General features: G+C 34.7%; 1 protein-coding gene across 6 annotated transcripts in view; it reads left to right on the top strand.

Moving 5' to 3' along the window:
* Tmtc2 (transmembrane O-mannosyltransferase targeting cadherins 2) overlaps positions 1 to 16,808 on the top strand; it is a 376,362-nt gene that overhangs the window by 110,816 nt on the left and 248,738 nt on the right. The window contains exon 2 of one of the 6 annotated variants that reach the window (XM_078053055.1): positions 11,412 to 11,463. The exons of the other annotated variants lie outside the window; for them this stretch is intronic. Coding sequence (XP_077909181.1) covers positions 11,412 to 11,463 — 52 coding nt within the window. The remainder of the gene's footprint in view (positions 1 to 11,411; positions 11,464 to 16,808) is intronic. 6 annotated transcript variants of the gene reach the window in all.

Below are 16,808 nucleotides of genomic sequence, written 5' to 3'. Positions count from 1 at the left end.
CCATCAGAGGAAACATGGAATGATAAGGAAGAAGATAATGAAGTCAGTTGCCAATTACGGAGCACTTCTCAGGTGGTGACATCTTCAGCTCTGGCAAAGATGCTTAAGGTTGGCATGCTGTTATTCCCGTTTTTTAGATGAAATCTTGGCCTACAGAGATAAGGTAACTTCCTCATGGTGAGCTATTGAGTGGCAACTCTAGCATCAGAGTCCTTGTAATCTGCCAGCAGAGTCTATTTTAGTAGCCACTCTGTTCTAAGACAAAAATAAGTTGTTAAGAAAGTTTGTTTTTAGCATGAATGATGAAGACTTCCTGGAGGAAATGGGATTTCGAAAAAAGATATTTCTAGATGGGCAACTCCCCAGATCGAGGCACTGAGGTAAAAGAGTATAAAGCCTTAGGGGAGAATCCTGTTTGTGTGGTTTGGCTGTAATGTGACACATACATCAGGCATGTTGAGAAAAAGGAAATAGGGAAAAGAGGCCGGAAACAGATTACTGAGAATCTTAAGTGTCAGGACAAATGAGTGTGTTTCACTGTTACATAATATACATTATGAATGTTTTTTTTTAAGCAGCAATGTTCCACAGCCATCTCATACCTTAAAATTATGATCTCGATGTAATGTCTTAGGAGGATTAGAGAAGAAACTTACAGGTGAGAATCAGATGGGAAATAAATTGGAGACTTTCAGGTGATCATTCTGAAAGGAATGAGAACAAGCATTACTGGTTGGGCTGGGGTTGTATGGCTCAGTGGTAGCCCACTTGCCTGGCATGTGTGAGGCACTGGGCTTCATTCTCAGCACCACATATAAATAAATAAAATAAAGGTCTAGCAACAACTAAAAAGAATAGTTAATAAAAAAAGAATTACCAGTTATTAGCGGAAGGATCATAAAAGACAGATACAAAAGACAGGGCATTGTTAGAACTGTTTGACCAAGTGAGAATTGGAAACAGAGTGGTAACTCAAAATGAAGATGCTGCTAACAGAAATAGTCACATGTAGTTGAAGAATTCTGTTTTGTTTTAACAAGATGAGTTGACCTTTAAAAATGTTGAGTTTGAAGTACTGCTGGGGAATCCAGGTGGAAATATCTAACGGGCAATTTGAGAATCAGCCCTATAGCTCAGGAGAAAATTGGGGATAGAGAAAAAGATGTGAATAGTAGTTGCCTGGAGGGGAGAAATGAAATATACCTGGAAGCAAAGATCTGGGGTCTAGAGGGGTGCTTGTAAAGCAGAGAACATGGGGCATGAAGGTGGGAGGGGGTGGGGATTCAGCTTCTAGGCTTGATGATGACCATAGAATTTTTTGCAAGTGGCTTGGGAGAGACATTAGCTTGACTGTTTTCTTAGGGACTTCATGTATAATGTTAACTTCCTCTGCTTATTCATGCATTTTCTACATTTTTATGCTCTATTTCATGAGTGGGTCAACCTCAAATGCTTCATTATGAAGATCAGCTGCTAATTGTATTATCTCTGCCAGTGTTTCATATTTACCTTAAATTTAACAACCAAATCCTTGTCTTATTTTCACTCTTTATCAGCAACTTAAATACTCCCTGGTCATTTCTCTGAACTCTTCTTCTGTAATCTATAAATTTTACTATCCCTTCTCTTTGCCTCTTATTTTTTTTTTTTTGTTAATTTCCTTTTTGCGTAAGTTTAAAGTTCCTTATCTAGTTATCACTTTGTGGCCCATCACTTCGTGAATTCTTCAGTATTTTTTTTTTTTTTTGCCTGCACAGATTTCTTTTGAGTTTGCTGTGAAGTATTGCAATTCATTGGTAGTTGAGAAAAGTAGCTTGATTTATGTTATTTGGTAATGACTTATTTGGGATTCCTGTGTGGTCTTCAGAGTCTCAGAAATGCATTGTCTAGCATGCTTTTACCAACCTATCAAACTTGTACTGATTAGTGGTTAGATTATTATATATGAAGGTATTCAAATCATTCTCCTTGAATACTATACTTTTAACTTTACAAATTTTAGCAAAACTAATAAAACTTCCCCTGGGGCTTGATCTGACCTTACATTTACCATTTATAGGGTATATATAGCTCTTCTGACATTGAAGATCAGGAATTGAATTCTGTATTAACTTTGGATTTTAAAGAGATCATAATATTCAATCCCATTTTGGTTTTATTCATGTAAATCTCTCCTTCATGTTTTATTGGTGTTGGCATCTGTTCTGCTGAAGATAAATACATTTTTGTTTACTCTGTTTTCAGAAAGAAGCAGGAGTATAAGTTTGTAGATCAAAACATTTAATTAACTGCATAGTGAAAGTGTTACCCAGCAAATGTAAAGAGCCCGATATGCTTCAGATTTGCAAGTTGAATCAGTTTGAAAGATAATACTGTTCATTCCCAGGAGAGAATAATGGGCTTCATTAACTTCTATACAGGTTGATTCTTCACAGGTATATCACTTGAGGGTCGAGTCTGAAAAAGTCATTTTCTCCCTTTATTTCATAAGGATTCCAGTGGATATATTTAGTTGCACATCTTTTCTTCTATGAGCAAATTGTGCTTCTCTTTGCATTTTCATAACCAAGCATGATAGTGATATAGTAGGTGCATGTGAACTAACCATATGTACACACACACTTGTATATGTGTGTGTATGTAAGTGCATGAATCAAGCAATTTTGTTTTAAAAGAAGTTGCCTGATCATAATTTTTTATTGAGTTGAATGTGCTGTTCTTCTAATTCCTCATTTTAGAAATGAAAAATGAAGATTTCTGTATGGAAAATATTATACTTGGTATAAAATGTATAAAACCTCAGCATATTATGAAAACTTAAACCATTTCAAAATAACCAGACCTAACAGTTGCTAAAATTCCTTCAGTGAAACTAAGCTTCAGTTGTAAAGATTTCATTTTAAATTGAAAGGCCCTTATTTGATAGGCATATGCAATTCCACATATGTGTCTACCTTTTGAAATATCTTTAATACTTGTTAATTCTTTGAGGGGCACACATGTTTCAAGTGACTGCCAGGAAGTGTCCAAAAAACTTAGAGTTAAAGGGTGACCGGGTGATATTTTTAAAATGCTGTAAAAAAAGTATGTATCCACTATTTTCCTGAGTATGTAGGAAGGTGGCTCCATTACTTCAGCACCATGAAAAAATCTATTTTACTTCAAATAATGTTATAGAATAGGGGAAGAGAATTTTTGTCCTGTAGTGCCATCTAAAAATGGGAAGAGCAGGTTTGCAATTATGGAAATTTCCAATGGTAGAGCTATGTAGTTGATACTGGAAAAATTAGAGATGATTCAACACTGGAAAAAAGATTGGATAAAATTTGTCTAGACAAGTAAAACTTCTTATTCCAGGCCATATGCTAGACATAGTTTAGGTTGAATTGTTGAACTGGATATAGAATAGTATATGAACATAGGAACAAATCAAACTTTCTTTTTTTTTTTTTTCGATGATACTCAAACATAGGGCCTTTGCATATGCTGGGCAAGTGCTGTGTTATTGAGCTACATCCTAGTTCTTTTATTTTTACAGACAAGGTCTACCTAAGTTTCCCCAGCCAGCCTTGAACCTGCAGCCTTACTACCTCAGCCTCAGGAGTACTGGGATTACAGGCCCGGTTTTTAATTTTTTTAAATTTTTTTACACTTAGTATTTTGATTTGTAAGTAATAAGACATTGCATGTTTTTTTTTTTGTTCTTTATAAGCACATGTAGGAGATCTAAAAATATTGATCATGTAATGAACCATAAAGCAATTTCAAAGAGTCAATATTATACAGATTGGTTTCTAATCAGAAAACAATTAAATTAGAAAAGCAGTATATTTTATTATTGTTTTTTCATGACATTTACGCGTCTCTTACTTGCCAAGCCCATTCTTGGAGAGAAAGTGAGAGGAAGGAGTTGATAATGGTGCTGAGATATCTAATAGGTATCTGGATGGATGGGGGCTCATTAAGTAAGACTCTATTACTCATTTAATAGATATTACTTAGTTCTGTTGTTTTGTGGTATATGACACTGAGACTCTTATTTTCTCCAACATAAACTCTTCAAATGCACTCTAGTCCCTTTCCTATACTACAGAAAAAATGATGGTTCTGAATGAAGGTGCTCAGCCCTCACCTCCACCCAGCTCACAATCAAAAAGTAGAACGGTTCTTCACAGGGAAGGAAAACAAATCTATTTTTTCATTTTCATATAAATATCTGGCTTAAAATTATCTGGATCTTTCTTCAATCACTGGCACACAATGTCTACATGAGTCAGAAAGCTTTTTCTTATAAAGACTACCCCTGAATTTCTATCAAATCCACCAAACCTTCCCCCTCTCCTCCGGGCTCTAAAACATTCAGACTCCCTTGAAGTCAGCTTTAGCCACAGGATCCAGTCCTCAGCAAGGAAATATGTGCAGATGTGATTAAAACTCAGAATGGTTGAAAACCCTGCTTTAAGTTCTCCTTCCCTTTCTCTACCCACTGGCTGAATGGAGAGGAATACAAAAATTAGTGAAAAAACAGACCCACTTTTGAAAGTAGTTTCTGTTTTTATTCCCCCTAATGTAGAATTCTAATCCTTTTGCCTTTCAGTAATTTTTAATTTATTTACTTACCTGAATTAACCTACAATTGTTATACATGTTTGAAGGATACCCTGTAATGTTTTAATATATATACAGATTGTGTACTACTCAAATCAGGGCAAATATATCCATGTCTTCAAACTTTTGCCATTTCTGTGTGGTAATGATATTCAAAATTCCTCCCTTTAGCTTTTTTGAAACATATGGCACATTATCATTATTTTTAGTTTCCCACTGTGCATTAGAATAGAACACCAGAACTACCCCCCCCCATCCTTAATTAGTACCTGTTGCTCCATAAGGAAATTTTCTTTATTCTATAAAAGTCAATATTTTATACTTTATACATGGTATCTTATACATTTTCCTGTTCATTTTATTTTTAATATTTTTTTAGTAGTTGAGCCTAGAATTCACTTCTGTTTGATACAGTTTGGCCTATATCCTGCACTAATTTTTGAATGTGGAATGACATAAGGTCATTTGTACTGCTAAAAATCTTTTGCACTTGGCAGAGGAATAAAAGAATCACTTGTGTGTGTGTGTGTGTGTGTGTGTGTGTGTGAGAGTGTTTACTACCAGTGACTTGTGCCTATCATATTCTTCACTGTTATTCATTATTTGTGTCCTTAGTCATTAAACTTTATCTAGGTCCTCAGTGAGAGAGGGTACAGTGAGTCTATAAAAGAAGAAATGGGTGCTTCCATTACGCCAAAATAGAACTTCCTGTTTCCACCAGAACCTGAGTTGATTAGATGACCCTGGTAACTTGTCTTTTTGAGCTCTGGATCTCTTACCCTTTTCCTGTCTCCATTTTCTTACTAGCCAACTCCAGCTTGTTGGCACACCTTTGTTCTTGGTTGTATACGTTGACTTTTGTGATATGGAAAACTTGTAATTCTATCTCTGCCATCTTGGGTGGCATGTTCTGTACTGTATCAGGCAGCATATTTAACTTTACACCTTAAAGGAAGAAATGATCTGGAGTTATGATTTAAGATGGGAGTAAAGTCCTTGATTTTCCTTTGTGACTTATTGTTCAGTGCTGTATCTCATCTTTTCTTGTGAAAATAATTTTGCATTTTTAGATCTGGAATTTTTAACTTTTGTACTTCTAGATCTGTGTTTTATTTTTTTACTTTACTGCAGTAATTGGCATAGAACCAATGACTATTTTTTTTTTAGTACTTTTAATCAAAGAAAAATATAGAATTTCAAATACATGATGTATGTTATAAAAAAGTAACTTCTTTTGCCCTTGCTCATGTTTTATTTGCAATATCGGATTTTCATAATAAGTCTTTGCAAAATTTGTAACCACTACTTATGATAGGTATTGAAGATGATGGGTGGCTCAATTTGAATACTTCTATTCTTCACAAGCAAAAATATTTTTCCCAAATGTTCCCATGCCCTTGACCACATTATAGACTGATCCAATGGAGAGGTCAAAATTGTGAGGTTCACTAGGTCTTTGGTAACAGTGAGATGGATGTAAGTGAAGTGTCTGTGTTTACTTCAAGTGTAAAGATATCAAGAGAAAGACATTCCTTGCTTGTATACATGTAGAATGCTGAGAGCCTGAAATACTTGGTGTGACAGTGCCCTTTAATAGCTCCTTAATGAATGCTGTTATGATATTTAGAGTATCCAGTTGGGGTTTAGGTCCTTGGTGTACTGAAGAAAGAATTGGGCAAGGCACACAGAAGTAACAGACAAAGTACAGATGAAGGTGAAGGTGGAAGTAGTACTCCATGTTAGAACTCTGTGAGCTAAGCATGAGAGAGAGGCTCAAGACCCCAATCTCTGGAAATTAGTGTCTTATATACTGAACTGTGAGGCATTGTCTTCCCTATACGGACTTGATTGAAGACCTTACTATCTTTGCCTCCTAATGGTTATATTCTGATGAGAACATGTCCAATTTTCCCCCATTGGTTATCTTAGAAAACCTAATTTGAATACTTCTCACATTACCCCTATTGATCGTTTAAAATACTGAACCTGTGGCAGGAGTTGACATGGTAATGGGACTTATGGTAAACAGGATATGATTCCTCTGCTTGCCTTGTCCTCCAGCATCATCTTTCGTATCCCTTGCCTCTGCCATCTTGGTGTCCCGGAACTCCTACCTAACACTATTGAGATATTAGATAGTTTTCTAGCATTTTCAGCAACCTTTTATTTACTCTCTCATTCTCAGCCCATTAGAATTATCTGATGAAGTGGGGCTTGTTCTGAAAAGAACCTTGTGGATTATAAGGTAATTATGTTATTGTAATGTGAAAATAAAAAGGGGATCCCTTGATGGCTAACTGCAGCCTTAGATTTTTCATCTCAAATCCAAAGGAGTTGTAATGGATAAACTTTCTTACCACTGTCATGTATTTATGTATTTTTAAAAATTTTGCTAAATAAAGGCTTACAGACCAAATCCATAGAATGTATAAATTTAAGATCTAACTTTTTATAAGAATTAGTTGAATGGGCATTTTACAGGGCATAAGTAGTATTTCGCTTAGTTTTTAGAATTAATGGAGAATTCTTGATTTACAGCATTTACAGTATTACTTAGAAATTGTCACCTAGCCCTTGAGTACTTCCGTAGAGGAAGGTTACTGATTTAGAACACAATTTCTTCCATTTTTGAACAGCTGTAGCTATTAGGCAGTGTTTCTTTCAATTGAAAGATAATTTTCTTCCTTGTACCTTTCAACTCCATGTCTGATTTATTTCCTAATGTGGTATCTCTTTATCAGACTTAACACATATGATTTTCTAGCCAATTGGATTCTGTGGTTCTGAGGACTCTTTCTCCTTTGATATTCTGGATAATCTCCAGTTTATGTGGCTTCCATTTGAAATGGGATATTCAGAACTAGACTTGCTAAGGACCTCATATTACTTTCTAAGGAAACTAATTTGTACTTTACATTTTTATTGATTCACACTAAGTTTTTAATATTTTTTGCAAACTTAATTCTTGTAAATAATTACAACACTCATTTTCTACCATAAAATTAGAAAATCCTATGTCCCTTACTGGTACAGTTGATTTGTAGACCAGCATTCTGTTTTTATATACAAGTGCATTAAGTATTATCTTGCTGGTTTTGGTCCCCTCTTACTAATCTATTGGCAACTTTTTGAATGTTGACACAGCAAGCAGAAATGAGTGCCGCCTTAAATTTTATGCCAAGGTATCTCATTCTTGTCCTAGTCTTGCTTTCTTCCTCCTTTTACCATTTTTATTTTTCAGGAACTGAAAGATTCATGACCCCAACTTCAGAACACTGTTTTAATGATCAATTCATGGTAAGAGTGAATATTGGTAATAGGTCCTTTAAAAATATAGTTTTCTAATTTTCACATGAAGAGAAAAAGATTACTTTCCTTTTACAGATGAGGAAAATGAGATTTAGAAACATCAGGGAATTTCATTTTTTATGTTTGTTCAATAATTCAGTAATTCAACAAGGATTTACTAGATACTTGCTGTGTGACAGATACATGAACATTTTAGAAAAGATAGATGTGGCCATTGCCTTGTACTTCTTCCACGCTGTGGTAAAGTTTTCATCAGAATCCTCTAATGCAAGGTAATATTATTCAGTGCTAAAAAGAAATGAGCTATAAAGCTCTGGGAAGACATGGAGGAACCCTGGGTGCATATTACTCAGCGAAGGAATCCAACCTGAAAAGTTTTCATACTGCTTGATTCTAACTACAGTATATTCTGGAAAAGGCAAAACTATGGATACAGTAAAAAGTTTAGTGACTGCCAGGGTTCAGGGGAGGGAAGGGTGACAAAGTAGAACAAAGTGGATTTGGAAGTGAAACCCTTCTGTACTGTACTATAATTGTGGAGTATTTCCAAAACTTATGAAGGTAAGCTGTAGATTTTGCTTGATAGTGATATAGATTCATTGCTATAAAGTATGTATGGCTGTGGTATGGGATATTCACAGTGGGGGAGGTCATGTGGAGGCAAGGGTGGCACATGGGAGCTCTCTGTACTTTTGCTAGGTTTTGCTGTGAACCTGAAAGTACTCTTTGAGAAGTTCTTCTTAAAGCCAGGCATGGCGCTGCAAGCCTGTAATCCCCGCAGTTCTCTAGGCCTAGGTAGGGGGATTGCAAGTTCAGAACCAGCCTCAGCAATTTGGTAAGACCCGAAGCAATTTAACAAGACCCATACACACTAACACACACAAAAGTTCTACTTAAAAAAAGAAAACTCTTTTCTGCCCTCTATTTCTCCCTTTTTGGAGGGGTGGGGTGGGGTGTGTTGGTGGTTGTAGACTCCAGCCATCATGAGAGCTTTATGAAATAGAAAACATAAATTCAGTTGCACTTGTATTGTAACAGGGTATTCCCTTAATGGACAAGTCTTAACTCAAGCCTGTGATGCCAAGTCAATGCTTTTAAGGTGATTTTTGTGACAAACCTGATTTGCAGTGAGCATGTCTCTTCTTCAAATTCCCAGTAGCAAATAGAGATTTTGATATTGATACTAAAAATAGGTGATGTATTCCTGAAGTAGTTTCATACAAATTCTGTGATGGTCCTGCCATACTTAACAGCAGGGTGGTATTCTCTTTCCATGCAGTGGTCTAGCCTGATCAAACAAATTGTCCTCATCTTCACAGCCTAGAAATGTTCCACAGGTACGGGAGAAAATGCTAGAAAAAGACAAGAGGAGAGGGACACTATAAGACTCCTTTAGAATGATGTTAAGTGAAAGCATAGAGTATTGGGAGCATTTTAACTTTAACTTCAGTGTTCTGAACTAAATGGGACTGAGATTAAGCTGTCCTGCTTCTGCTTCTCTTGTTTCTTAGAAATGAAGTATCCTGTGAGTAGTTCTCTTGTTAATAATGTAATATTATTGTATGTCCTGAAACATTTCATTTAATAAGTTAGTGAGGAATCTTTCCAATATATACTGTGTATTCACCTTCATAGTTGAGGCATATTGGGTTTATCGTGTTACATGACTCAATAGCATTATGGTCATGAGGAGTGAATTTTGTTCTAATATCTAGTCACATTCAGGAGCTTATTATAAGTATAGGAAACTTTTCCCTGCACAAATTAGACCCAGACTGTTAGTTATGTTTTAGTATCTTAAAAATATCTTAAAGGTTTTTTTTTTCCTATCTTAATTAGGCTGCCAGGTTTATTTCTTGCTGTTTATAATGGTGATATAGTGGTTTTTCTACCTTTCCTGATTATTTAAGTCTAATAAACTGTGTAATGAAAAAAAAAGCATTTAGTTTATTTGTATTTCTGAATGTGATTAATTATTAACAGATATTTCTCTTAAAGAACGATAGGTAAAAATCTATAGTTGGTGAATATATGGTTATTTTAGAAATTGGACCTTTCAGTAATTATTATTTGTCATGTTGGCTGTCAATCATTATCTTCACAGGGTCTTTCCTACTTCTCTGTTCTCTTTCCCTTCTGTTCATCCCCCCCCCCATGGAGAAAAAAAAAAGAAAGAAAGAAAAGAAAAAGGAGAGACAGAGAAGGAATAGCGTGTAAATATAAAGTCCTGGTGTTGACTGTTATTCCATCTTTTAAATAACAAGAGATTTTGTCAGGGTCTAAAATTTATACTTCAGAGACTTGAACTTTGAAGAGAGGATATACAATAATTTATGTAACAGACTGAGTCTAGAATCCTCTTTGAATGATGAAATTTGGTGTTCAGGCTATGTCAGAGTGGGATCATAGTTCACTAATAAAAATATACACTATTATGGTGCATTCCTGTAACCTTTGCTACTTGGGAGGGTGAGGTAGGATGAGCCAAGTGTGAGGCCAACCTCAGCAACTTGGCAATACCCAGTCTCAATATAAAAACATAAAAAGGGCTAGGGATGTAGCTTGGTTAGGCTCAATCTGTAGTATGGAGGACCAAAAAAAAAAAAAAAGTCAGAAAAACAAATATATCCAAAAACCACTATTTATTTTAATAATTTGTTTAAGGACTGTATTATTTTTTGACTGTCAAACTGTCTAGCACACAGCAGGCACTCATTAAAAATGTGTTGAGTGAATTTAAATGAAATGCTATTTAGGCTGTTTGGATGAAAATTAATTTATATCACGTATATCACAATAATAAATTATTTTTGCTATTTGAGGTTTTATAGTTTAGCTATCTTTCTTTAATATAAAAAGGTAAAATACCAATAAATTATGTAAGAAAGACGGGGAATGAATTATAAAGAAGTAAATAGGAATATTATGTCTGTAAACAATTTTAGTAAAATTGAATGGTCTTGGAAATTGCTGTTTACTAGGATATTGGAAATGAATGTCAGATGGTATGAACTGTTATTGAAATAAGCATTTATATTTTAATTTCTAGTTAAGTAAGGGAGGAGGTAAGTATCTATAAGACATTTTTTCCTAAAAATAATCTATTTTAATAGAGATGTGAGCAGTTCAGAAGCCGGTGTATATGTTCTGGTGTGATTTAGTCCTTTTATAGAAGGGGTAAAAGCCTAAGTAGACTTCCTTTAGTGTAATCTGTGGTAATATCTGAAGTCAGTTTTATTTGGGGGAAAAAAAGAATTGAAGTATGAATAGTACTGGATTCAAGAACGATTTATAATGGTACAAAGGTGAAGTAGGATGACAATTTTCGTATATTCCTGCTGAACCTACATAAAAGGGCAGGCAGGACTCCAGGATTCAGTCAGCCATGGGAGTGGAGAGAAAATCTACACTAGAGACATGAGGGAACGATGAGGCTGTTTTTCAAGTAACTCTGATTTTTTTCAATTCAACAAAGTATTTTCCATTCTTTGCAGGTAGTTTCTGCTGCCACTGGTGCTTCCTTTTCTACTTTTCATTCATTTATAGGTAACTGCTTTCTTTTCTGATCGCATCTCTTCTAGACTTAAAATCTACCATTTCCCAGTTGGATAGGATGGAAAAACAATAAAGCTAGTACCTATTACCAACCAACCAACAAAAAGAAGACGAGAAAAATCTATTTACAAATTTGTGTGTGTATTTGCCTATGCTACATAAATATAATTATTCAAATACTCAATTGGAATACCTGGCAGTGCCCAGGACTGTAAACCCAGTGACTCAAGTGGCTGAGGTAGGAGGATCACAAGTTCAGGCCAGCTGCAGCAACATAGTGAGACCCTGTTTCAAAAAAAAAAAAGGAATGGAAATGTATTTTGGGGTAAATCATTCCTGGGTTTAGTTGCCAGCTCTGCAAAATTTAAAAAAAAAATTATTATTGCTATTTGAGGTTTTATAATTTCGCTATCTTTCTTTAATATGTCTTTCCAATTTACTTACTTTATAATAGTAGAAAAAAAATTAAACACCCACAAATAAATCCACCAGGTTGCTGGAGATTATCCAAATTTCTTGAATACTAGTAAAGAAGAGAGTTGCAGACTAATGAGTTTCAGTTTTTACCATAGCTTCAAAAGACTACTTTAAATCCTCTCTTGAAATCAAATTGAAGGAGAAAACAGATAATGTGGAATTTGAGTAAATCTGCACCTATCATGTTGCTCTTCAAGAGTTTATTTTTTTCTTTTGTTTTGCCTATTTGTTTTTTTAATTTATTTTTGTTTTTTATTATATTTTATTTATATATGACAGCGGAATGCATTACAATTCTTATTACACATATAGAGCACATTTTTTTATATCTCTGGTTGAATACAATGTTCAAGACTTATTTTTTTAAAATGAATGTTTAACTTAAATATCTTTCATCAAGTGGAAGAAGTTGATGAACGGGTACCTGCCACATTGTGTTTTGAGACTTGTTAACAGTACTTCGTATCCTGTCCTCATTTTGGTGTGTTCTTTGTTCTTTTGGAGAGTTCACAGAGAAGTCCAGCTATGATGGATGTATGTGAGAGAGCACACTGACATGCTGCTTTCATATGTTAGAGCCTCAAAGTGCCATGCCAGTGTCCCTGTAATGGCATTGATATATATATAGTCTTCTGGTTTTTGACTTTGTCCTCTGAAGATTTTTCTTGTTCTCTGCTGCATTTTAGAGTCCAAAGTATAATTTTAATGGTGTGCTTTAAAAAGATATTTTTAATTTTGCATTCCATTTCAAATCATTTACTGACATAAAAGGACTTGCAGAGATGGAGAGCTTCAATTATGTTCATATGTAATTATGCAGCAACATTTGCTTCAAATCATTGCACATCTTTGGTGGGGGTAGAACGTATTTCTTAATTACTGGCTGGACTGATTTTTTTTCCCCCCTCTGGTTGAATGTACATGGCCCTTCCTGATGAGCTATTTGAAATTCTTTGTGACATGACCATGTAACATATACTTTTGCTTACTGGGGATTGGAATGTTTTGTTGGTGACCAAAGCATTTCAAGCTCATTTCTTGGAGCCCTGTTCCTGTTTGCAATATATTAGCATCTGAAATTTGGTTCCCTTTTCTCTGAAAAAAAAAATCTACATATTTGATCATTATATTGTATTTTAAATATAATTTTAGTTTTAAAGGTTCAGAAGATTTCTGGGGGCCTAATTTCCTTATTTTACTGATGTGGAAATTGAAGGTTAATGATGTTAAATGATTTGCATCAAGTGTTTTTTTCCCTTTTTATTGATGCATTAAAATTATACAGACCAGTAGGATTAATTGTTAAAAACTGCATCAAAATTACTGATTTTTTTGACTTAAATACTGCTCCCTATAAACTTATTTTGTGGTAAAATTATAATGCAGATAGTTTTATAATATTAAAAAAATGATTGAAACATTAGTCTTATAAATTAGCTAGACATGATCCTTGAACTAAATGACCTGTAATAAGCTGGTTTTCCATTGTATAGTTAAAAACCTTAAAGATGAATACTACTTCTTTCCCCTCCTACATAATCAGAACAAGAGAAATGTAAGTCACATTAGCAGTGGAGGAAAATGGGACAGAGAAATTACGGAAATGGTCCAAGTTCATGCAATTAGTAAGGGGCCATCCTGGGACAGGACTCATGCTTGCTGGCATTCAAGGCTTTTATTTTTTGCATCAAAAGATTATCTCAGGCTGAGGATGTAGCTGGATGGTAGACTGCTTACTCAGCATGTCTGAGGGCCTGGGTTTAGTGGCCATTACCACCCCCAAACCAAACAACAACAAAAAAACCTCGGATGAAGATAATTTGCTATTTAACTAGAGGAGAAGGGAACAGCTCTGCAATTTCTGTGAAGTTTGAAGATAAAATCTAACTTTAGTTATTCAAAGTAAATTGTATCTTTGCATATTCTGGGAGACCAAATCATAGATCTAGAGTTTTACGCAAAGATGAACATACTTCTTGTGGGACAGCATCAGCTGTTAACCATGTCTGTCATACAGTTCAAGGATGAGCCTTAACTCTAATAATGACTTTGATATACTCTAGGGAGAGAGCTTCTTTGTAAAATAGGCAAATATTTAAGCATTTATTGTCAGTGATAGACTTTAGTAGGTTGTTTAGGAGAAAAAAAAAAAAGGAGCATCCTAAAGGGTTTTTGTGTTAAGACATTTGCAATTTTATGTGGTATATTACTAGCACTCATTAAACCCTTGGACCATATGCATACCACCCAAACAGTTACACAAAGCACAGATGACAGGGTTGTGACTGAAGGGGGAAAATCTGGATGTTGAGACATTGAGATAATATAATAAGGAGTGATTCAGAAAGTTTTTTTTCTCAGGGCCAGTCATTCAGGAGATTACATATTATATAACACAGTGATGAAAATACATGCAGAAGGTAGTGTCATCTTCTGAAAAGAAGTGTTCTCAGATCTTTTCAGCAAAACCAAAATAGGAAAGAACTAGGACATCATTATAGAATCAAAGCATAATAATGTGAGGACTGACTAATAAAGCATTTAATGTGCAATTCAGACTAGCCAGTCATCTTGTTCTGGGGTTCTCCATTGTCAGACAGTAAGTCTCAAACACTTTGAATTCTCTGACTGCATGTGGTTCTGTCATCCTTCTTTCTTTTTTTTTTTTTTTTTGCTTTGTTTTATTTACAGTTGAGGAATCAGAAACATAATTGATTATAAAAGCTTTTCAAGGTCCTCGGAAAGATTCATAATCAGAACCTAACCTGCTTGCCAGCCTTTGAGTGGTTTTCATGGTCACATTGCAGGAATAGAGTGCTAGAGTTTGAAGGAGATTCAAAAATCAGTTGTCCTGAACTCTTGGTTATGCATGAAAAATGGCCTTTTGCTGCACAGCTGGTGACTTGCAAATCTGGGATTATCTGATAAGATTTTGTTTGTTTGAGGTTTGGGTTTAGAGTGGCTTTTTTGTTTTCATTTACAAGAGCATTTATGCTATCCAAGTTTTTTATTTTTTTAAAAATATTTTAGCAATATTTCATAGTGAAGAGATCATTGACTTTAAGAGGCATCAAAGTAATCCCAGCTCTGTGATAAAAATTAATACTAATAACCATGTCATTAACTAATTTTGGCAAGTGCTACTTCTAATTCATATTACTTAAAATTATACAATTTTGTCTTGTTCCTGAATAATTATTTTTTTTCTGTTTTAGGTTTGACTTCTTAAACCTTTTTGAGAAGGTCACGTGTTTATGAAGTTATTAGGATCGTACCTATATATACCATGGGCTATAAGTGTATCTGTTAAATAAATATATAAATATTAACTATATAACAGATGTCGATATATGATCTGTGGTTTCTTGTTCTTCAGGGAGAAGAGATAGGAGAAAAATTCAAAATTTCAATATTTTGAATTACCAAATTGAAAAATGTAATTTATAAATGTTAAATCATTGATTATTTAATTTTCACCTGTCTTAATATGATTTAATTCTAAATTACCAAATTGAAAAATGTAATTTATAAATGTCAAATCATTGATTATTTAATTTTCACCTGTCTTAATATGATTTAATTCTAAACTATGTTATTTCTAAATAGAATTAAAGTAGATTGCAAGTACAGGGTGTACACATGTCAAGAAAGAGTAACTATAGCACAGTTAGGACTGTGAATGGAAGTAATTGTGAGAGTCATTTCATTGAACAATTATGATTGTTATAATGTCCATGTTCCTGAGGAGGAAAAGACCAAAATGTGTGCTTCAGTATTTTTACTTTATATAGGTGCCAAGCCTATCACTTGGATTTCAAATGCTTGGTATCATTGCAGGTTAGTTCATTGACTGCATTTATAGAGTGTCTGCTGTGTGGCAAATTCTATGACATTTGCTTTGCAAAAATTTTACTATTTTTGAGAAGTTATTTGAGCACCTCCTATGTTCCAAACACTTTCTCATGTTACAGGAATAGAATGGTAGAAGAACAGCAGGATCCTTGCCCTTACAGCCTGAGTTTTTGAGTCGAGGAGATAACCATTAAATTAGTATCATTGTAATAGGTGTTCTAAAGGCAAAACAGGGGGACCTTATCTATTCAGAAATATCAGGAGGATTTCTTAAGTCAACTCGAAAGTGAACTTTGAAGGATAAGAGAGGAAAGAGAAAGGTGGATGGGGCAGGGATGGGAGGATCACTTTAGAGGGTTTTTACAAAGACACACAAGAGACAAGAGCTCTGTGACCTTCAGGGGAAGGATGAAAGTCCTGTGTAGTTGGAGATTTGATATCAAGGGAGAACTGGCCTCAGAGAAGTGTGAGAGGCCAGATAATCCTGAACAATATTAAAGATTGTAGACAATATTAAAGATTTTCTTTTCTTTTTTTTTTTTTTTTTGTCCCAAGAATAATGGATGCACTTAAAAACATTTTAAAGAATGGAGTTATAAGATGAGCTTTGCCAATTTGCTAAGAGAGGAACCCGAGGAACCTCCCCCCCCAACACACACACAAACACACACGCACACACGCAAAGGAATTCATTTGGTTTGTGTTGAATGTATATTTGGAAAGTTTGAGAAAGCATACTCATAAATTAAAATGTATTGTCTCAAATTGAATTCTACTGTGTTGTTATCAATGTGTTTTTGTATCTCCGCCCAACACTGTGGCCTTAAAGTGTTTATTGATCTAGTCTTTCCTTAGCCCACTATAAATATCTGTGCTACGTTGGTCAAATAGCTGTTTGGGTCCTCCCCATTGATGCACGGTCCACCTTGCCATAGTGTTGAGAATAGTTGATTGGTGACAGTGGCACTCATTTGTTAATAGCTAGATATTCTAGTGTTTGAACATCT

Source organism: Ictidomys tridecemlineatus, chromosome 6, assembly GCF_052094955.1.
Source record: "Ictidomys tridecemlineatus isolate mIctTri1 chromosome 6, mIctTri1.hap1, whole genome shotgun sequence".
NCBI classification, from domain to species: Eukaryota; Metazoa; Chordata; class Mammalia; order Rodentia; family Sciuridae; genus Ictidomys; species Ictidomys tridecemlineatus.
This window is presented reverse-complemented; position numbering and strand designations above follow the sequence as displayed.